Below are 19,003 nucleotides of genomic sequence, written 5' to 3'. Positions count from 1 at the left end.
CAAAACAAAAAGGATTTTTATTTAACAATTTTGTTTTTTTTAATTTTTTTATTAAAAAAAAAAACTCAAAAGCAAAGTTTAACAACAAGACTTACCAAAAAACAAAAAAAAACATAAAACACAAGACCATGAATATTATAAAAATAACAACAACAACAAAAACAAATGGTATTCAAATTAGCATTAAATATATATGGCCAAAAACAAATTTCTACTTAAAAAAAAAAAAAAAACAAAAACAAAAAAACTCTCTTAAAAAATATTTAAAGGAACAAAGAATTTAAACAAATTAAGATTACAAACGTAATATTATTAAATAATTTCTATGCTATAATTTAAACCTTATAAAAAAAAATATTAAATATTAAAAGGTTTTCAGTACAAATTTTATATTTAAATAACAAAAAAACCTTAAAAAATGCATAAAACTTCATAACAACTTTAATAAACAAAATAATAGAAAGCATAAACAATCATTTTTTTTAATAAAAAAAACCAACAATTTCCCACAATTAAAAAAATTTTCAGTTTAAACCTCTGCCCCCTACCCAGATTTCCAAAAAATAAAAAAAACCTTGTATAAAATTTAAAAACATTAAAATCCAACCCCCCCCCCCCCCCCCCCTCTAACCCTAAACAAAACTTAAACTTACTTTAACAAAAACCACAACAAAATGCAATAATTATAAAAAAAATAAAACATATTTAACAAACGCATTAAAAAACAAACAAAACGAACGTCAAGTAATTTCCCTCAAAAAACAAAAATCAAACGTTTCATATTATTATTATTATAGCATAACGAAAAATTAATTAAAAATTAATAATAAAACATTATTTAAACAAACAAAAAAACACATATAATTATTATAATATAACAAAAATTCATTACATTTTAAATTTAAAAAAAAAACAAAATAAAAACAACACAAAAACAATTTATGAATATGTATAAAATTTAACAAAAACAAAATCTACAAGCAAAAAAAAAACAAAGAAAATACAAAAATTAAATAAAAAAGAAACATAAACAAAAACAAGTTATTATAAATATTATGCAAATAAAATGATTACACAAAAAATTACAAAAATTTAAGAATTGTGTTGTTATTTTGAGTGTGTTATTTCCGGCAGTGTCGCCAGATGTGGGGATTTTCAACAAATTGGGGATTTCATGTTTTAATTGGGGATGCAATTTCAAAGTCTACATTTTTCTGGCACCACTGATTCCTAGAGTTGTATAGGGCTGTCAACGGATGTGGAACAAAAGAAGAAATTTTTCTTAGAGGTGAGTTTTTAGTGTAAACACAAACCTTAACAAAGAAGGAAAGTTGTTCAATATTCAAGACAAAAACCTAAATAATAATGTTTCACAATAGTTACTCACAAATATAGCTTAAAAGAGTGTAATGTTTTATTGGCAAAAAGTAAAATTAAAACAAAAATTTGCTTAAATCCAAATTTTATACCAACCATCAATGAAAATAAGCATGTATTGTGTTTATCATTCGTGTAACATATCGGAACAAACGTGTATTTATAAGGTTTGTTTGGTATTGAAAATTTAGCAAAATCGTTTCAAAATTTCTCCTAAACATTTGGTCCGCCCAGAATGTCATTACTACATTGATGATTATTGCTACACAAATGATATAACTTTCCTTAAGTTAGTTTTAGAAATTACACTAGTAAATATAGGAACCTATTTGACACTAGCCGCCATAAAAGAATCCCCTCAGCCCATAATTTTCACCAGACCATAGACGCGATAATCTGGACTATAGTCCAGATTACGAAGGAAACTATAGTACAGACTAGAGAGTTGATTACAAAAGATACTTTAGTTCAGACTATAGACGAGACCATAGTCTACAATCCAGACTATATACGAGAATATAGCCCAGACAATAGATTAGACTATAGTCCAGACTATAGACAAGAATATAATGAATATAATCCAGACTAAAGACAAGAATATAGTCCATACGAGACTATATACGGGACTATAGTTCGGAATATACATAAGATTATAGTCCACACCATAGATGAGTCTATGTTTCACTATAAACGAGGCTTGAGACGAGATTACAGTACGTACAATAGACGTGACGATAGTGCAAACTATACAAGAGACTATAGTAGAATCGACCATAGACGAGAATATATTCCACACTATAATCCAGACTAGACATGAATCTATAGTCCAGATTATAAACGAAACTTTAGACAAGACTACAGTAAAACCTATAAACGAGACTATAGTCCAGGCTATACACGATACTAGTGACGAGACTATAGTCCAGACTATAGACTACACTATAGTGCAGACTATGGACGAAACTATAATGCAGACAAGGCTATAGCGCAAAGTATAGACTACACTATAGTCCAGTCTATAGCACAGACTATAGTCCAGGCTACAGTCCAGACACTAGTCTTGGCTGTAGTCCAGACTCTAGTCCAGCCTATAATCCAGGATATAGCCCAGACTATAGTAAAGCCTATGGTCCAGGCTATAGTCCAGGTTATAGTCCAGATTATAGTACAGACTACAGTCCAGAGTCCAGGCTATAATCCATGCTTTAATCCAGGTTATAGTACAGGCTATAGTTCAGACTACAATCCAGACTACAGATCAGAATATAGTCCAGTTTATAGTCTAGAATATAGTCCAGTCTATAGTCTAGACTATAGTCCAGTACACTATAGTCCACACTACAGTCCAGGCTATAGATCACACTATAGTCTACACTATAGTTCACACTATAGTCCACACTATAGTCCACACTACTAGTCTTGACTGTAGTCCAGACTCTAGTCCAGACTCTAGTCCAGACTCTAGTCCAGACTCTAGTCCAGGCTATAGTCCAGGTTATAGCCCAGACTATAGTAAAGCCTATGGTCCAGGCTATAGTCCAGGTTATAGCCCAGATTATAGTTCAGGTTATAGCCCAGGCTATAGTCCAGGTTATAGTACAGACTACAGTCCAGAGTCCAGGCTATAATCCAGACTAATGTCCAGGCTATAATTCATGCTTTAATCGAGGTTATAGTACAGGCTATAGTTCAGACTACAATCCAGACTACAGATCAGAATATAGTCCAGTTTATAGTTTAGACTATGGTCTACACTAAATATAGTCCAGGCTATAGTCTACACTATAGTCCACACTATAGTCCAGGCTATAGATCACACTATAGTTCAAACTACAGTCCGACTAAAGTCCAGACTATAGTCCACACTACTAGTCTTGGCTGTAGTCCAGGTTATAGCCCAGAATATAATAAAGCCTATGGTCCAGACTATAGTCCAGGTTATAGCCCAAGCTATAGTCCAGGTTTTAGTACAGACTACAGTCCAAAGTCCAGGCTATAGTCCACACTATAGTCCAGGCTATAATTCATGCTTTAATCCAGGTTATAGTACAGGCTATAGTTCAGACTACAATCCAGACTACAGATCAGAATATAGTCCAGTTTATAGTCTAGACTGTAGTCCAGTCTATATTCCAGTTAATAGTCTATACTATAGTCTAGAGTATAGTGCAGTTTATAGTCTAGACTATAGTCCAGTCTATAATCCAGACTATAGATCAGACTATAGTTCAAACTATAGTCCAGACTATAGTCCAGACTATAGTCCAGACTAAAGTCCACACTATAGTCCACACTATAGTCCACACTATAGTCCACAACATAGTCCACAATATAGTTCACACTATAGTTCACACTATAGTCCACACTATAGTCCACACTTATATTCCAGGCTATATTCCGGACTATAGTAAATTATATTTAAAATTACTAAAATATATAAGTACAGTGGACGTCCACTAGTACGAATTATATAGTGTCAGGCCCTTTCGTAATACCGAAAAATTCGTATTATTGAACAACACATTTTGTATGTTTAAATTCAAATAATACACATAAAATATTGGATTTTATTTATTTTTGTTTTATTTTTCATGAAAAATTACATAACGGAACAAAATATAATAAATGTGTATTATTTTAAATAAATTTCTTATACATAAACAGGCATAAAAGGGACATATTTACGTATATGAATTGTTAATTTTGAAAGTATCGTGAGTCCAATAGTTGAAATGAGATATATGTAGAAGGATTTAAATTTTAATGTTTTTAAAAAGATGTGTGCCAAAGACAATTTGCAATTTACATATGTGTTCTAAAATGTATTAAAATGTTCAGATTACATAAAACTTTTATTAGAAACTTGAATGGAATATACCACAATTCTCTAATTTATAATTTTCTCTTAAAAATTAGAATAGTTATCCTTAAACCCATTGTTTGGAATGTGGAGTCACACTACTTTCAAAATTAACAGTTCATACATACATATGTATATAAATATCATTTTACTTATTAAAAAATCCATCATTTAACATCGATGTTTATTACATTGTAAAATGATTCTTACGGCTTTTTCAATAACAGCGCTTTTGAGGCTTCGATATTGTTCTCAGCAGAGTTATTGTCGGGAACTAATAAAATACTTTCCTCATTGGCGTTATCATCCAATTTAATTTCTTCTCTTGGGTCATCAAAATTCCAATAAAATAAATTAATAACACTAAATAATTGTTGATTTGTAAATATACATGCAGTAAATTGTAAACTTCAAAATTACTGAGCTTAAGGTGAATGATACCGAAATAATAAAATAAAAACATAATAAAAACTTCATTCATACGTAAATAAAACCAAAATTCCCATAAAAAATGCGTTATTCGTACTATCGAACAAAAAAATTGTGACTTTATTCGTACTATAGAGTAGACAATGCAACAATTTTGCCATTCGTATTATTGGATATTCGTAATAAAGAGTATACGTACTATTGGACGTCCACTGTATTTACCTTTTAGATATTACAATATTTCATTAAATAAAATACATTCCCAAAATCAAATGCAATATATTTTTTAGGTCTTTTTACAATAAGCATATTTATTATAGTTTTTATTTCTTTTGACTATTTCTGTTATATTGTTGTACATTTTATAATATTTTCTGTTACATTTTTTTTCAATTATTTCAATATTATTGTTCTTGTGCAAATACATATACACAACTAATATAAGAAGTACTAATTAAAATATCAAAACGAATAAAATATTAAAAATTGCCACTAAAGAAATTAAAACAAAATTACACAACCTAAAAATTGAACAAAATAGTTTAAGTAAATAATCAAGCCTTTTTTAAAACAATTACAATTAAATAATTAATTATAATTAGGTAAAAGTACATTGTTGGTTAATTAAATATTTACTTTTGTTAAAAAGGTGTTATTGATTTGCTGATGTGTTTGTTTAATAAAGTTGTTGTTATTTAAGGCACATTAAAATAGTGTGATATCCTTAATAGTTTAAGCCTTTTACTTCTTTAGTTCTTTTCTTTTGTTATATGTATATTTATGTAAGTAATTCGTTTCTTGTTTAAGTTTAAAGTATTGTTTTTTTGGTTTCAGTTATATTTTAGACTATTTTCGTTTAATTGTTACAAATTTGTGCTTTTCTTTACAAAGTTTTAATTTATAAAATACATATGATTATTCTTTTTTTATTTGGTGTCTTTTTTTTTTTGTTTTGTTTAAGTAATTTATTAAATTGTGCTTAAGGATTGTTGTTGTTCTTTTGTTTCTCTATTTTAATATTAAAATTTAAACTTAAAACTAAAAAAATACGTTATAATTATTACATTAATTTGTTGTCTTTAACAAACTATAGTTAAGAAAAAAAAAAAGATTTACTAAAGATCTCTTTAAGATTATGGGAAAACTAAAGAGAAAACTAATAATTTTTAACAATAATAATAAATTTGATTTTAATAACTTTAATTAAGATATTGTATTTTAAAGGTAAATATTGCAAAATGATAATAGAAATTAAATATATAAATAAAAATCCTTTTACATGTCCAGCAAGTTTCTGTACTACTTAATTCTTAGGAATTCAAAAGTAGTGAATGAATTAAAAATTCGTCCTGTTTGTATTACTTTTTTATATAGATCATGAGAGTTCACCAATGGGAGCATTTTGTAGCCACAGATCGTGTATGAAATTGTACAAATTATCGCTGACCGAGACCTAAAAGTGAAAACATAAATTATTATTAATAATGTTTAATAAAAAATATCTTTGAATGGGCATAATTTCCAATTTGTCATGCCATTAATTTAGCTGCCTTTTTTATTAAGTGTTAAACAAATGTGAATATATCGGAAATACACCTACATTTACCTTGTACGGTGTGGGATTTAAAGTGCGTTTATGATCGTTTCTTAAGGTTTTCAGTGACATTTGTACACGTTCACGCACTTGTTCCAAGGTTGGTAATTGTTGACAGATTTTACCATTTTGCCAATAGATTTTGTACAATGATTCAACATGGGTTGGAATGACATAAGCACGTTTCGATTCTTGGAAAGGATGACGACATAGAACTTTTTGTCCCACAGCTGGTGGGGGTTCAGTGACTTTTTGCAATAGATCAATTAAAGCATGACCATCAGCGCTATATAATCTTTAAAATAATCAAAAATTATTTAGTTTTAAAGTTAAAATTTTGAAATAATTTTGAAAAATACCTATAGGCATTTTTATGGCCTGGCATGGTAACCTTCTCTACATCTTGACTTAGTTTGATACGTGGCTGACCATTGATTTCAACCAGTTTATAAACACAACCTAAAGCGGGTTGTCTTTGGCAGGTAACTACAAATAACAATAAAACATTAAAGAACTTTTATTAGTTCCTTTTTAATATATACCACTTACCCAAATGTGTACCAATGCCAAAACAATCAATCTTATGTCCCTGTTCATTTAAACTCAATATTGTATCCTCATTGATATCATTCGAGGCCACAATTGTAAGCTTATTAAACCATGGTACTTTAAAACGTTCCGCTACACGTTCAAACGATTCACGAGCCATACAGGATAAATAGGCTAAATCGCCCGAATCAATACGTATGCCAACAGCACGATAACCCAAGTCATTGAGACCCAAAGCGACAGCACAGAAATTAAGTAAACCACTCCTAAATTATATACAAAAAAGTATTTGCACAAAGATAGACAAGAATAAGAAGAAAAATATGTATTATAAATTGTTTTAAAATTGTGCTATATAATTAAAAAAATTGTATAAAATACTAAATAATTTTACTAAATTGCATTGCTAACTGTGTTGGTGGTGTAAGTACTATTTTTTTTTGTTGTTAATAAAATCTAGTAGTAATGGTGAGAGTTAACAAAACAATTTGTTTATAATTTTAATAAATTATGAAGATAAAACGAAAAGTTTGTTTTCAAAGTTTGTGCAAACTTGTTAAACAAGTTTTAAATCATGTTATCCTCAATTAATCATTAAATTAAAAAAGTTCCGACTGTTCCAATTCGTTTATAAGAACATTCCATATCTATAGGTCTATGAATTTAAACTCTATTAGAACCGGATGAATCAATTAATGTTTCTGGAACCTATCTAGCTATCTATCTATCTATCTATCTATCTATCTATCTATCTATCTATCTATCTATCTATCTATCTATCTATCTATCTATCTATCTATCTATCTATCTATCTATCTATCTATCTATCTATCTATCTATCTTATCTATCTATCTATCTATCTATCTATCTATCTATCTATCTATCTATCTATCTATCTATCTATCTATCTATCTATCTATCTATCTTCTATCTATCTATCTTCTATCTATCTATCTATCTAGCTATCTATATAATCTATCTATCTATCTATCTATCTATCTATCTATCTATCTATCTATCTATCTATCTATCTATCTATCTATCTATCTATCTATCTATCTATCTATCTATCTATCTATCTATCTATCTATCTATCTATCTATCTATCTATCTATCTATCTATCTATCTATCTATCTATCTATCTATCTATCTATCTATCTATCTATCTATCTATCTATCTATCTATCTATCTATCTATCTATCTATCTATCTATCTATCTATCTATCTATCTATCTATCTATCTATCTATCTATCTATCTATCTATCTATCTATCTATCTATCTATCTATCTATCTATCTATCTATCTATCTATCTATCTATCTATCTATCTATCTATCTATCTATCTATCTATCTATCTATCTATCTATCTATCTATCTATCTATCTATCTATCTATCTATCTATCTATCTATCTATCTATCTATCTATCTATCTATCTATCTATCTATCTATCTATCTATCTATCTATCTATCTATCTATCTATCTATCTATCTATCTATCTATCTATCTATCTATCTATCTATCTATCTATCTATATATCTATCTATCTATCTATCTATCTATCTATCTATCTATCTATCTATCTATCTATCTATCTATCTATCTATCTATCTATCTATCTATCTATCTATCTATCTATCTATCTATCTATCTATCTATCTATCTATCTATCTATCTATTTATCTATCTATCTATCTATCTATCTATCTATCTATCTATCTATCTATCTATCTATCTATCTATCTATCTATCTATCTATCTATCTATCTATCTATCTATCTATCTATCTATCTATCTATCTATCTATCTACTATGTTAAAATTACAGCTGTTAAATTTTCAAAACTAATTTTTTCTCACTGCGAAGTATCATAGGACCAACATTTTTAATTTCGAAGTGTTCCCAACCAAACAATTAAATTAAAACTTTTTTAACTCTACAATCTACTAAATAAACAAGAGACCTAATTAAGAAATCTAATAAATATATCACTACAACAGTTTTTGCCTTTTCTATTATTATTCTAAGTAAAAGAAAACAGCATTAAACATTGTTTTACAAAAGCCATGCAGTGGTATCTCTCGGACCATTTTATGAAAATTTGAAAAACAATAACAAAAATAATATGAATGGAAATTATGTAACTAGATTACAATGTGATATGTGGTAGGCTTTGCAAAATAGTAGAAATTTTGAACTAAATTGAAAAATTTTATGTATATAAAATTTGTTTTAACAATTGGTGGTTTTTCTTTATGAAGTTTTGAAAATATTTTTTTTGTTTTGTTTCTCTAATACCACAGACAAAGACAATTTAGCAATAATAAATACATACAAATTAAACACACACATATAAATATTAAAATTATATAATAGTATTTTGTTGTTGTTGTTTTAAAAATATGATTTATAATTTGTAATGAATGATTTTTATTTTTTTGATATTTTCGAATTGGTGTTTTACATACCTCTGCCAAAATAGTGCCGGGAAGTCATTTGTTTTAGATATTTTTTGATTATAGTAAATTTTCTTTTATTTTTTAATTGTTTGTTTGTTAGACGATGAAGGTAGCAATGAGTAGAAGTTTTTTTTTATAAAACAGTTTCATTCAGTTTGTTTTTTAAGAATAAAAAATAAATTCAAATTAAAATGATGATTAAAAGGAAAGAAAAATTTTAAAAAGCCAATAAATAAAGACTTCCAGAAAGTAATAATAGAAAACAGAACACAAAAAAGACTAAGGTTAAGAAGTTAGTATAAGGAGTATAGATAAAAATTAATATTATAAATTATAAGCAGATTTGTTAGATGGTGTTATTTGGAAAAATTAGAAGCTTAAGTAATAAAGTAAAATGTTATTAAAAATAATATTCACTATTTGCAGTTTTCAAATAACTTGCTCTAGAACGGGTGCTAAAAAAACACATCGGTCTAGTTTATAGTCTGGTCTAAAGTCTAATCTATAGTGTAGTCTAAAGTCTAGTCTAAAGACTAGTCTAAAGTCTAGTCTAAAGTCTAGTCTAAAGTCTAGTCTAAAGTCTAGTCTAAAGTCTAGTCTAAAGTCTAGTCTAAAGTCTAGTCTTAAGTCTAGTCTTAAGTCTAGTCTAAAGTCTAGTCTAAAGTCTAGTCTAAAGTCTAGTGTAAAGTCTAGCCTAAAGTCTAGCCTAAAGTCTAACCAAAAGTCTAGTCTAAAGTCTAGTCTAAAGTCTAGTCTAAAGTCTAGTCTTAAGTCTAGTCTAAAGTCTAGTCTAATGTCTAGTCTAAAGTCTAGTCTAAAGTCTAGTCTAGTCTAAAGTCTAGTCCAAAGTCTAGTCTAATGTCTAGTCTAATGTCTAGTCTAATGTCTAGTCTAATGTCTAGTCTAATGTCTAGTCTAATGTCTAGTCTAATGTCTAGTCTAATGTCTAGTCTAATGTCTAGTCTAATGTCTAGTCTAATGTCTAGTCTAATGTCTAGTCTAATGTCTATTCTAATGTCTAGTCTAATGTCTAGTCTAATGTCTATTCTAATGTCTAGTCTAATGTCTAGTCTAACGTCTAGTCTAATGTCTAATCTAAAGTCTAGTCTAAAGTCTAGTTTAAAGTCTAGTCTAAAGTCTAGTCTAAAGTCTAGTCTAAAGTCTAGTCTAAAGTCTAGTCTAAAGTCTAGTCTAAAGTCTAGTCTAAAGTTTAGTCTAAAGTCTAGTCTAAAGTCTAGTCTAAAGTCTAGTCTAAAGTCTAGTCTAAAGTCTAGTCTAAAGTCTAGTCTAAAGTCTAGTCTAAAGTCTAGTCTAAAGTCTAGTCTAAAGTCTAGTCTAAAGTCTAGTCTAAAGTCTAGTCTAAAGTCTAGTCTAAAGTCTAGTCTAAAGTCTAGTCTATAGTCTAGTTATAGTCTAGTCTATAGTCTACTCTATAGTATAGTCTGTAGTCTAATCTGTAGTCTAGTCTATAGAGTAGTCTATACTATAGACTATATTCAGTCAAAACTATAGACAAGACTATAGACTTTATAGTCTTGTCTATAGTTTTGACTGAATATGAATATTTTTTTAAATTATTAGTACATAAGATTTTTAGCTTATAAGTTAATATCAAATAAATAAAAATTAAAAACGTTTACCTTTTCAAAATAAAATTAACAGCAAAAGAAAATAGATATGAATTAAAATATTATAATTATCACCTCGTTTTGTGTGACTTAAGGAAGCCAATTAGGACCGATAACTAATTTCAACAATGTGTCTTAAAAATTTTGCTTGTAATAGTGTATAATACAATATTAGGAAAATTAAAGCCAATGTTATTATGTATTTTTAATCATTCAAAATAAAAAAAAAGATAAATTAAAGAAAATTGTTTAAAAGTGAAAACGAATTATTTCCGTATGTTTTTAAAATTGTTATCTACTTTTAAACATTTTTTTCCAAAATTTTTTTAAACTAATAAAATTTTAAAGAATTTAGAAAATTTAACATAACTCACAAAACAACATGACACTTGCTAATAGATATATAAACTTAAAGAACTAACCATAAAATTACAAAATCACAAAAGCATGCTTAAGAAATACCAATTAAATGTTTAATATTAATGAATAAACCATTTAATAAATGTTAATTTAAATACGAATAGACATTAAAAAGAGCAAAGCTTAGAATTAGAAAAGTAAAGAAAAGTCGTATGCCAGATTTATAATGACATTTTTCAAATAAAAAGAGCAATTAATAGAACCAAACGAAACGAAACTGGAAAAAAAGAACTTAATTACAAAATAGAAATTACCTGAATGACTTCTCGACGTATTTTGGCAGATAAGCTTGGGGCGTTAAAAATGACGATGACGGTGATGATAATGAATTTAATTCCACTGAATGTTTATTATTCGTTATGTTTGTGGTGTTGCAGGCTTTATTGGCGTTGTTCTTATGCGAGCCATTTGTTAAAGCATTCGAAACAGTTTGACCATTTACATGTTTTTGTTCTAAACACTTTTTTCCATTTGAAGGCTGATGCGTTGATATTTTGCCATTCATTTGAGAGGAGTTTGTAAAACCATTTTCATGTTGTTGTTGTTTGTTAGAATTTGAGGAATTCTTAGTTTTCATAACATTTGTTGAGGTTTTGGAATTGATACCTGGCTTTATATGGTTTAATTCTTGTGTTTTGCTTTTAGGGCTGTTAGGAGTTTAGGAGAGTTTTAAATAAAAATATAGATTTGAAAATTTACAACAAAAAATACAAATGAATCAATTAATCAATCTATCAAATTTTAAACTAAACACTGACGGGACAGGACAGGTAGGTGTCTTATTATTTACTTGTCATTTTTTTTTTTTGTAAATGTTAAAGAAACTTGTTCTAGGTTTAAAAAACTAGTACAACACTAGGTTAGAGTGCAATTATTAGTCTTGATTTCTGTTCAAAATTAGTATGTTTTAATAGAGTAAAATGGCAAAACAAATAAAGTTGTATTGTTCCGAGAGAATTTGCCTAAAAGCGAAATACCTCTTAACATCATACGTATCGACTAAAGCCATGAAACCATCAGGAAATGCTATGGCGTATGAGACCATGGCTGCCAGTTCACCCTCCGATGACTCTTCCATTGAAACGTCTAAAACCGAAGCCAGCGATTGACGATGCTTGACGGCATGTTCCAGTAAATCGCCAGTGACACCTGGAAAATATTAAATCAAAAGTAAATAAGTATTTCATTTTAATTCAAATGCTTTCTGAAATACTAACCTGTGACTTTGTGTTTTAAAAGACGTGTTTTCAATTCACCAATACCCGAAAATGAGGTAATGTAAGCATGAGCATGTGTGCCTTTAACAGGAATATTAAACAATTTGCCTGCCAATACATTAGAAGTACCATCGAAACCGCCTTTAAAAGAAAAAAAAATATTAAAAGGTTAATAAAAAACGGCACTAAAAGTTGTTTTGTATATATGTATAAACTAGACTATAGACTAGACTATAGACTAGACTATAGACTAGACTATAGACTAGACTATAGACTAGACTATAGACTAGACTATAGACTAGACTATAGACTAGACTATAGACTAGACTATAGACTAGACTATAGACTAGACTATAGACTAGACTATAGACTAGACTATAGACTAGACTATAGACTAGACTATAGACTAGACTATAGACTAGACTATAGACTAGACTATAGACTAGACTATAGACTAGACCATAGACTAGACTATAGACTAGACTATAGACTAGACTATAGACTAGACTATAGACTAGACTATAGACTAGACTATAGACTAGACTATAGACTAGACTATAGACTAGACTATAGACTAGACTATAGACTAGACTATAGACTAGACTATAGACTAGACTATAGACTAGACTATAGACTAGACTATAGACTAGACTATAGACTAGACTATAGACTAGACTATAGACTAGACTATCGACTAGACTATAGACTAGACTATAGACTAGACTAGACTATAGACTAGACTATAGACTAGACTATACTAGACTAGAGACTATAGACTAGACTATAGACTAGACTATAGACTAGACTATAGACTAGACTATAGACTAGACTATAGACTAGACTATAGACTAGACTATAGACTAGACTATAGACTAGACTATAGACTAGACTAGACTATAGACTAGACTATAGACTAGACTATAGACTAGACTATAGACTAGACTATAGACTAGACTATAGACTAGACTATAGACTAGACTATAGACTAGACTATAGACTAGACTATAGACTAGACTATAGACTAGACTATAGACTAGACTATAGACTAGACTATAGACTAGACTATAGACTAGACTATAGACTAGACTATAGACTAGACTATAGACTAGACTATAGACTAGACTATAGACTATAGACTAGACTATAGACTACACTATAGACTAGACTATAGACTAGACTATAGACTAGACTATAGACTAGACTATAGACTAGACTATAGACTAGACTATAGACTAGACTATAGACTATAGACTAGACTATAGACTAGACTATAGACTAGACTATAGACTAGACTATAGACTAGACTATAGACTAGACTATAGACTAGACTATAGACTAGACTATAGACTAGACTATAGACTAGACTATAGACTAGACTATAGACTAGACTATAGACTAGACTATAGACTAGACTATAGACTAGACTATAGACTAGACTATAGACTAGACTATAGACTAGACTATAGACTAGACTATAGACTAGACTATAGACTAGACTATAGACTAGACTATAGACTAGACTATAGACTAGACTATAGACTAGACTATAGACTAGACTATAGACTAGACTAGACTAGATAGACTAGACTATAGACTAGACTATAGACTAGACTATAGACTAGACTATAGACTAGACTATAGACTAGACTATAGACTAGACTATAGACTAGACTATAGACTAGACTATAGACTAGACTATAGACTAGACTATAGACTAGACTATAGACTAGACTATAGACTAGACTATAGACTAGACTATAGACTAGACTATAGACTAGACTATAGACTAGACTATAGACTAGACTATAGACTAGACTATAGACTAGACTATAGACTAGACTATAGACTAGACTATAGACTAGACTATAGACTAGACTATAGACTAGACTATAGACTAGACTATAGACTAGACTATAGTCTAGACTATATAGACTAGACTATATAGACTAGACTATAGACTAGACTATAGACTAGACTATAGTCTAGACTATATAGACTAGACTATAGACTAGACTATAGACTAGACTATAGTCTAGACTATATAGACTAGACTATAGACTAGACTATAGACTAGACTATAGACTAGATTATAGACTAGACTATAGACTAGACTATAGACTAGACTATAGACTAGACTATAGACTAGACTATAGACTAGACTATAGACTAGACTATAGACTAGACTATAGACTAGACTATAGACTAGACTATAGACTAGACTATAGACTAGACTATAGACTAGACTATAGACTAGACTATAGACTAGACTAGACTAGACTATAGACTAGACTATAGACTAGACTATAAGACTAGACTATAGACTAGACTATAGACTAGACTATAGACTAGACTATAGACTAGACTATAGACTAGACTATAGACTAGACTATAGACTAGACTATAGACTAGACTATAGACTAGACTATAGACTAGACTATAGACTAGACTATAGACTAGACTATAGACTAGACTATAGACTAGACTATAGACTAGACTATAGACTAGACTATAGACTAGACTATAGACTAGACTATAGACTAGACTATAGACTAGACTATAGACTAGACTATAGACTAGACTATAGACTAGACTATAGACTAGACTATAGACTAGACTATAGACTAGACTATAGACTAGACTATAGACTAGACTATAGACTAGACTATAGACTAGACTATAGACTAGACTATAGACTAGACTATAGACTAGACTATAGACTAGACTATAGACTAGACTATAGACTAGACTATAGACTAGACTAGACTAGACTATAGACTAGACTATAGACTAGACTACAGACTAGACTACAGACTAGACTATAGACTAGACTATAGACTAGACTATAGACTAGACTATAGACTAGACTATAGACTAGACTATAGACTAGACTATAGACTAGACTATAGACTAGACTATAGACTAGACTATAGACTAAACTATAGACTAGACTATAGACTAGACTATAGACTAGACTATAGACTAGACTATAGACTAGACTATAGACTAGACTATAGACTAGACTATAGACTAGACTAGACTATAGACTAGACTATATAGACTAGACTATAGACTAGACTATATAGACTAGACTATATAGACTTGACTATAGACTAGACTATAGACTAGACTATAGACTAGACTATAGACTAGACTATAGACTAGACTATAGACTAGACTATATAGACTAGACTATAGACTAGACTATAGACTAGACTATATAGACTAGACTATAGACTAGACTATATAGACTAGACTATATAGACTAGACTATAGACTAGACTATATAGACTAGACTATAGACTAGACTATATAGACTAGACTATAGACTAGACTATATAGACTAGACTATATAGACTAGACTATATAGACTAGACTATATAGACTAGACTATAGACTAGACTATAGACTAGACTATAGACTAGACTATAGACTAGACTATAGACTAGACTATAGACTAGACTATATAGACTAGACTATAGACTAGACTATAGACTAGACTATATAGACTAGACTATAGACTAGACTATATAGACTAGACTATATAGACTAGACTATAGACTAGACTATATAGACTAGACTATAGACTAGACTATATAGACTAGACTATAGACTAGACTATATAGACAAGACTATAGACTAGGCTATATAGACTAGACTATAGACTAGACTATAGACTAGACTATAGACTAGACTATAGACTAGACTATATAGACTACACTATAGACTAGACTATATAGACTAGACTATAGACTAGACTATAGACTAGACTATAGACTAGACTATAGACTAGACTATATAGACTAGACTAAGTTTTTCTGGCATCTATTTTAAATAATATTTTTACAATGTTTATTACAATTCGATTTATTTTGCAATCACCTGCAAAATAATTAATCAACTGTTAAGTTCCGCCTATTCGTACCGTCGCCAAAACTATTCTTTTTACACTCAAAACATCTACACATTTTCATATTTTGCAGTGTCAATTAAAAAATATCCATTACCGGTAATGGGTGAGTAATTAAAGGAAACAAAAAAAAAAAAAAACATTCTTAACGCAGAAAAAGTAAAACGGAAATTCCCCAACTATTTTGTTTATTGTGTTTTTTTTCGTGTGTTGGTTGAAAGTTTTGCAGAAAAGGGAAACATAAATAATGTGTGTTATAATATGAATTTTCGTAACGAATAATTTACGACGTGTTAGTTCAAAGCGAAAACATTTGCGCAACCATTAAAGTAAATACAAGGAATATATATACAAAAAACAATAACAATATTAAAATCCTGGTACCAAATGGTACTAATACCGGCAGCAACTAAAACAACGAAAAGCTAAAAGTTTTTTTAAGTAACATATTCAAAAAACTATTCATACTAAAATACATACATTTATAATACAGGGATTTTCTTTTCGATATGTGCAAAAGTACTAACATATTTTTTTTTTCGATATGAAAGTTTTTAACAACCACCCGCTGACTGTTTTGTTTTCAACAAAAGTTGAAGTATTTGATATAGCGGAAAAACAGGTGTTATGAAGGAGAGACATACATACAACGCTTTCGAAAAAGGAAACATTTGTAACATGTCTTATACATCATCGTCATCGGCAACATCATTGTTATCGAATATTCCTTAAATGTGTATAAAAATTTAAAGAATTTCGCAAATGAATTCCAAACATTTGATAATAAATTGTTGAAGGTACATATGATATTGCATGTATATATGCCGTTAGTTGTTGCACCCCCTCCCACTATAGCTAAATTGTTTTTGTTAACAGCAATAGTAAACTAAGCTGTTAATATTAAAAAAAAAAGGTTCATGAATCAATAAAGCATTTTCTTCCACTATGTTTGTTTATTTCTTTTTAAGGTGATACATTTTTGAAGGGAAATAGGTTTTGTCTTTCCTTTGTTTTTGGCAATTTTAATTGATTATAATAAATAAAAAGAGCATGCCACCGTGTAGGTCTTTATTATTATTTTGGCAATAAAATTTTATATATTCACAAACATTTTTTCACACTTATTTTTTTTCCAAAGTATGTATTCCCAAACCAATAAAGAATCATGACCTTATTTGTCAATCATACAATTTGACAGTTAAATCATACAAACAAACACACATGTATATGAGTCTATGAATTTAAATGGAAAGATTTGTTTAAGGTCTTCCGAAAAAAAGAATGCTCTTTTGCAGTGGTAAAGGTTAACATTTGTCACGTAAAGTTTTTTGGCTGATTTTTCAATATGATAATTTTGTAAACACACATATTTGTAACTTTTAGTGCTTTCTCTACAATATAACTACTTACCAATATAAGAATATTTCGACGCAGATAAACCACCATCTGGACCCTGAGCTCGCCGTAAACCAAATTCTAAAAGATTAACATGTTTGCCAGCAACCATGCGATAACGAGCAGCATTTGTGGCCATTAAACTGCAAAACAACAAAATATTTATTAAATCATATTATAGTTGAAAATTTTCTTATTTCAAACTCACCTTGCATAATTCACTAAAGTCAATAGAGTTGTCTCTAATAATTGTACTATAATTAAGGGTCCCTCAACTTTAATAATGGGTACACGGGGAAATGCTACGGTACCTTCATCAATGGCATACAGTGTAACATCTTTTGCCGTCAAATTACCCAAATAATCAAAGAAATCATTTTCTGTACCCTCGGGCAGGGTTTGACGTAGATATTCGATATCTAAACGTATTATAAATAAGAATTTTAAATTTTTTTATACAAATAAGCCGGTACTAGACTATATAATAGACAATATACTACACTATAGACTAGACTATAGACTAGACTATAGACTAGACTATAGACTAGACTATAGACTAGACTATAGACTAGACTATAGACTAGACTATAGACTAGACTATAGACTAGACTATAGACTAGACTATAGACTAGACTATAGACTAGACTATAGACTAGACTATAGACTAGACTATAGACTAGACTATAGACTAGACTATAGACTAGACTATAGACTAGACTATAGACTAGACTATAGACTAGACTATAGACTAGACTATAGACTAGACTATAGACTAGACTATAGACTGAGTCGTTGTTTATCACTCGTTAAGAAAACAAGTGTTTATTTTACAACAGCTTCCTACATCTTAAAAAAAACGATATACAGTTATTTCAAATCTCTTTTGTTCTCTACTTCGCTTTAATTTTGTGATACTTGTGAACAAATAAAAAAAAAAGAAATAATCCAGAATAACCCAACAAATAATCCAAAATGAATGATCCTCCTGATGTTGCAAAAAAGAAAAATTATAACGCTGTAGGATTACAGTATAATTTTAGCAATAAACTTGCTATTAATTCTACTGGTCCTATCTACCTCATAATAAATCGTATAGAAAGTGAAAATAATTTTTCTAATGTCTCGCCATTCCTCATTAAAAGAGCCATCGACTCAACATGTGG

The 19,003-nt window shown here is 29.3% G+C and overlaps 1 protein-coding gene across 11 annotated transcripts in view; it reads right to left on the bottom strand.

The window, feature by feature from the left end:
- Positions 1–5,584: 5,584 nt before the first annotated feature.
- The window catches only part of LOC119602499 (nicotinate phosphoribosyltransferase), a 29,666-nt gene continuing 16,247 nt past the window's right edge, over positions 5,585–19,003 (bottom strand). For 5 of the 11 annotated variants that reach the window (XM_037954053.1, XM_037954057.1, XM_037954055.1 and 2 more), the window contains exons 4-12: positions 18,049–18,259; positions 17,856–17,983; positions 12,539–12,679; positions 12,299–12,470; positions 11,576–11,968; positions 6,810–7,075; positions 6,620–6,746; positions 6,267–6,555; positions 5,585–6,119 (exon numbers count right to left, since the gene is read on the bottom strand). In XM_037954053.1, the coding sequence (XP_037809981.1) occupies positions 6,042–6,119; positions 6,267–6,555; positions 6,620–6,746; positions 6,810–7,075; positions 11,576–11,968; positions 12,299–12,470; positions 12,539–12,679; positions 17,856–17,983; positions 18,049–18,259 (1,805 nt within the window). In that variant the 3' untranslated portion in view covers positions 5,585–6,041. The remainder of the gene's footprint in view (positions 6,120–6,266; positions 6,556–6,619; positions 6,747–6,809; positions 7,076–11,575; positions 11,969–12,298; positions 12,471–12,538; positions 12,680–17,855; positions 17,984–18,048; positions 18,260–19,003) is intronic. The other 6 variants (XM_037954061.1, XM_037954064.1, XM_037954062.1 and 3 more) reach the window with 3 other exon arrangements.

The sequence above is a fragment of the Lucilia sericata genome, unplaced genomic scaffold (genome assembly GCF_015586225.1).
Source record: "Lucilia sericata isolate MDLA Ls3-8-SP2 unplaced genomic scaffold, ASM1558622v1 Contig000235F_arrow, whole genome shotgun sequence".
NCBI lineage: Eukaryota > Metazoa > Arthropoda > Insecta > Diptera > Calliphoridae > Lucilia > Lucilia sericata.
This window is presented reverse-complemented; position numbering and strand designations above follow the sequence as displayed.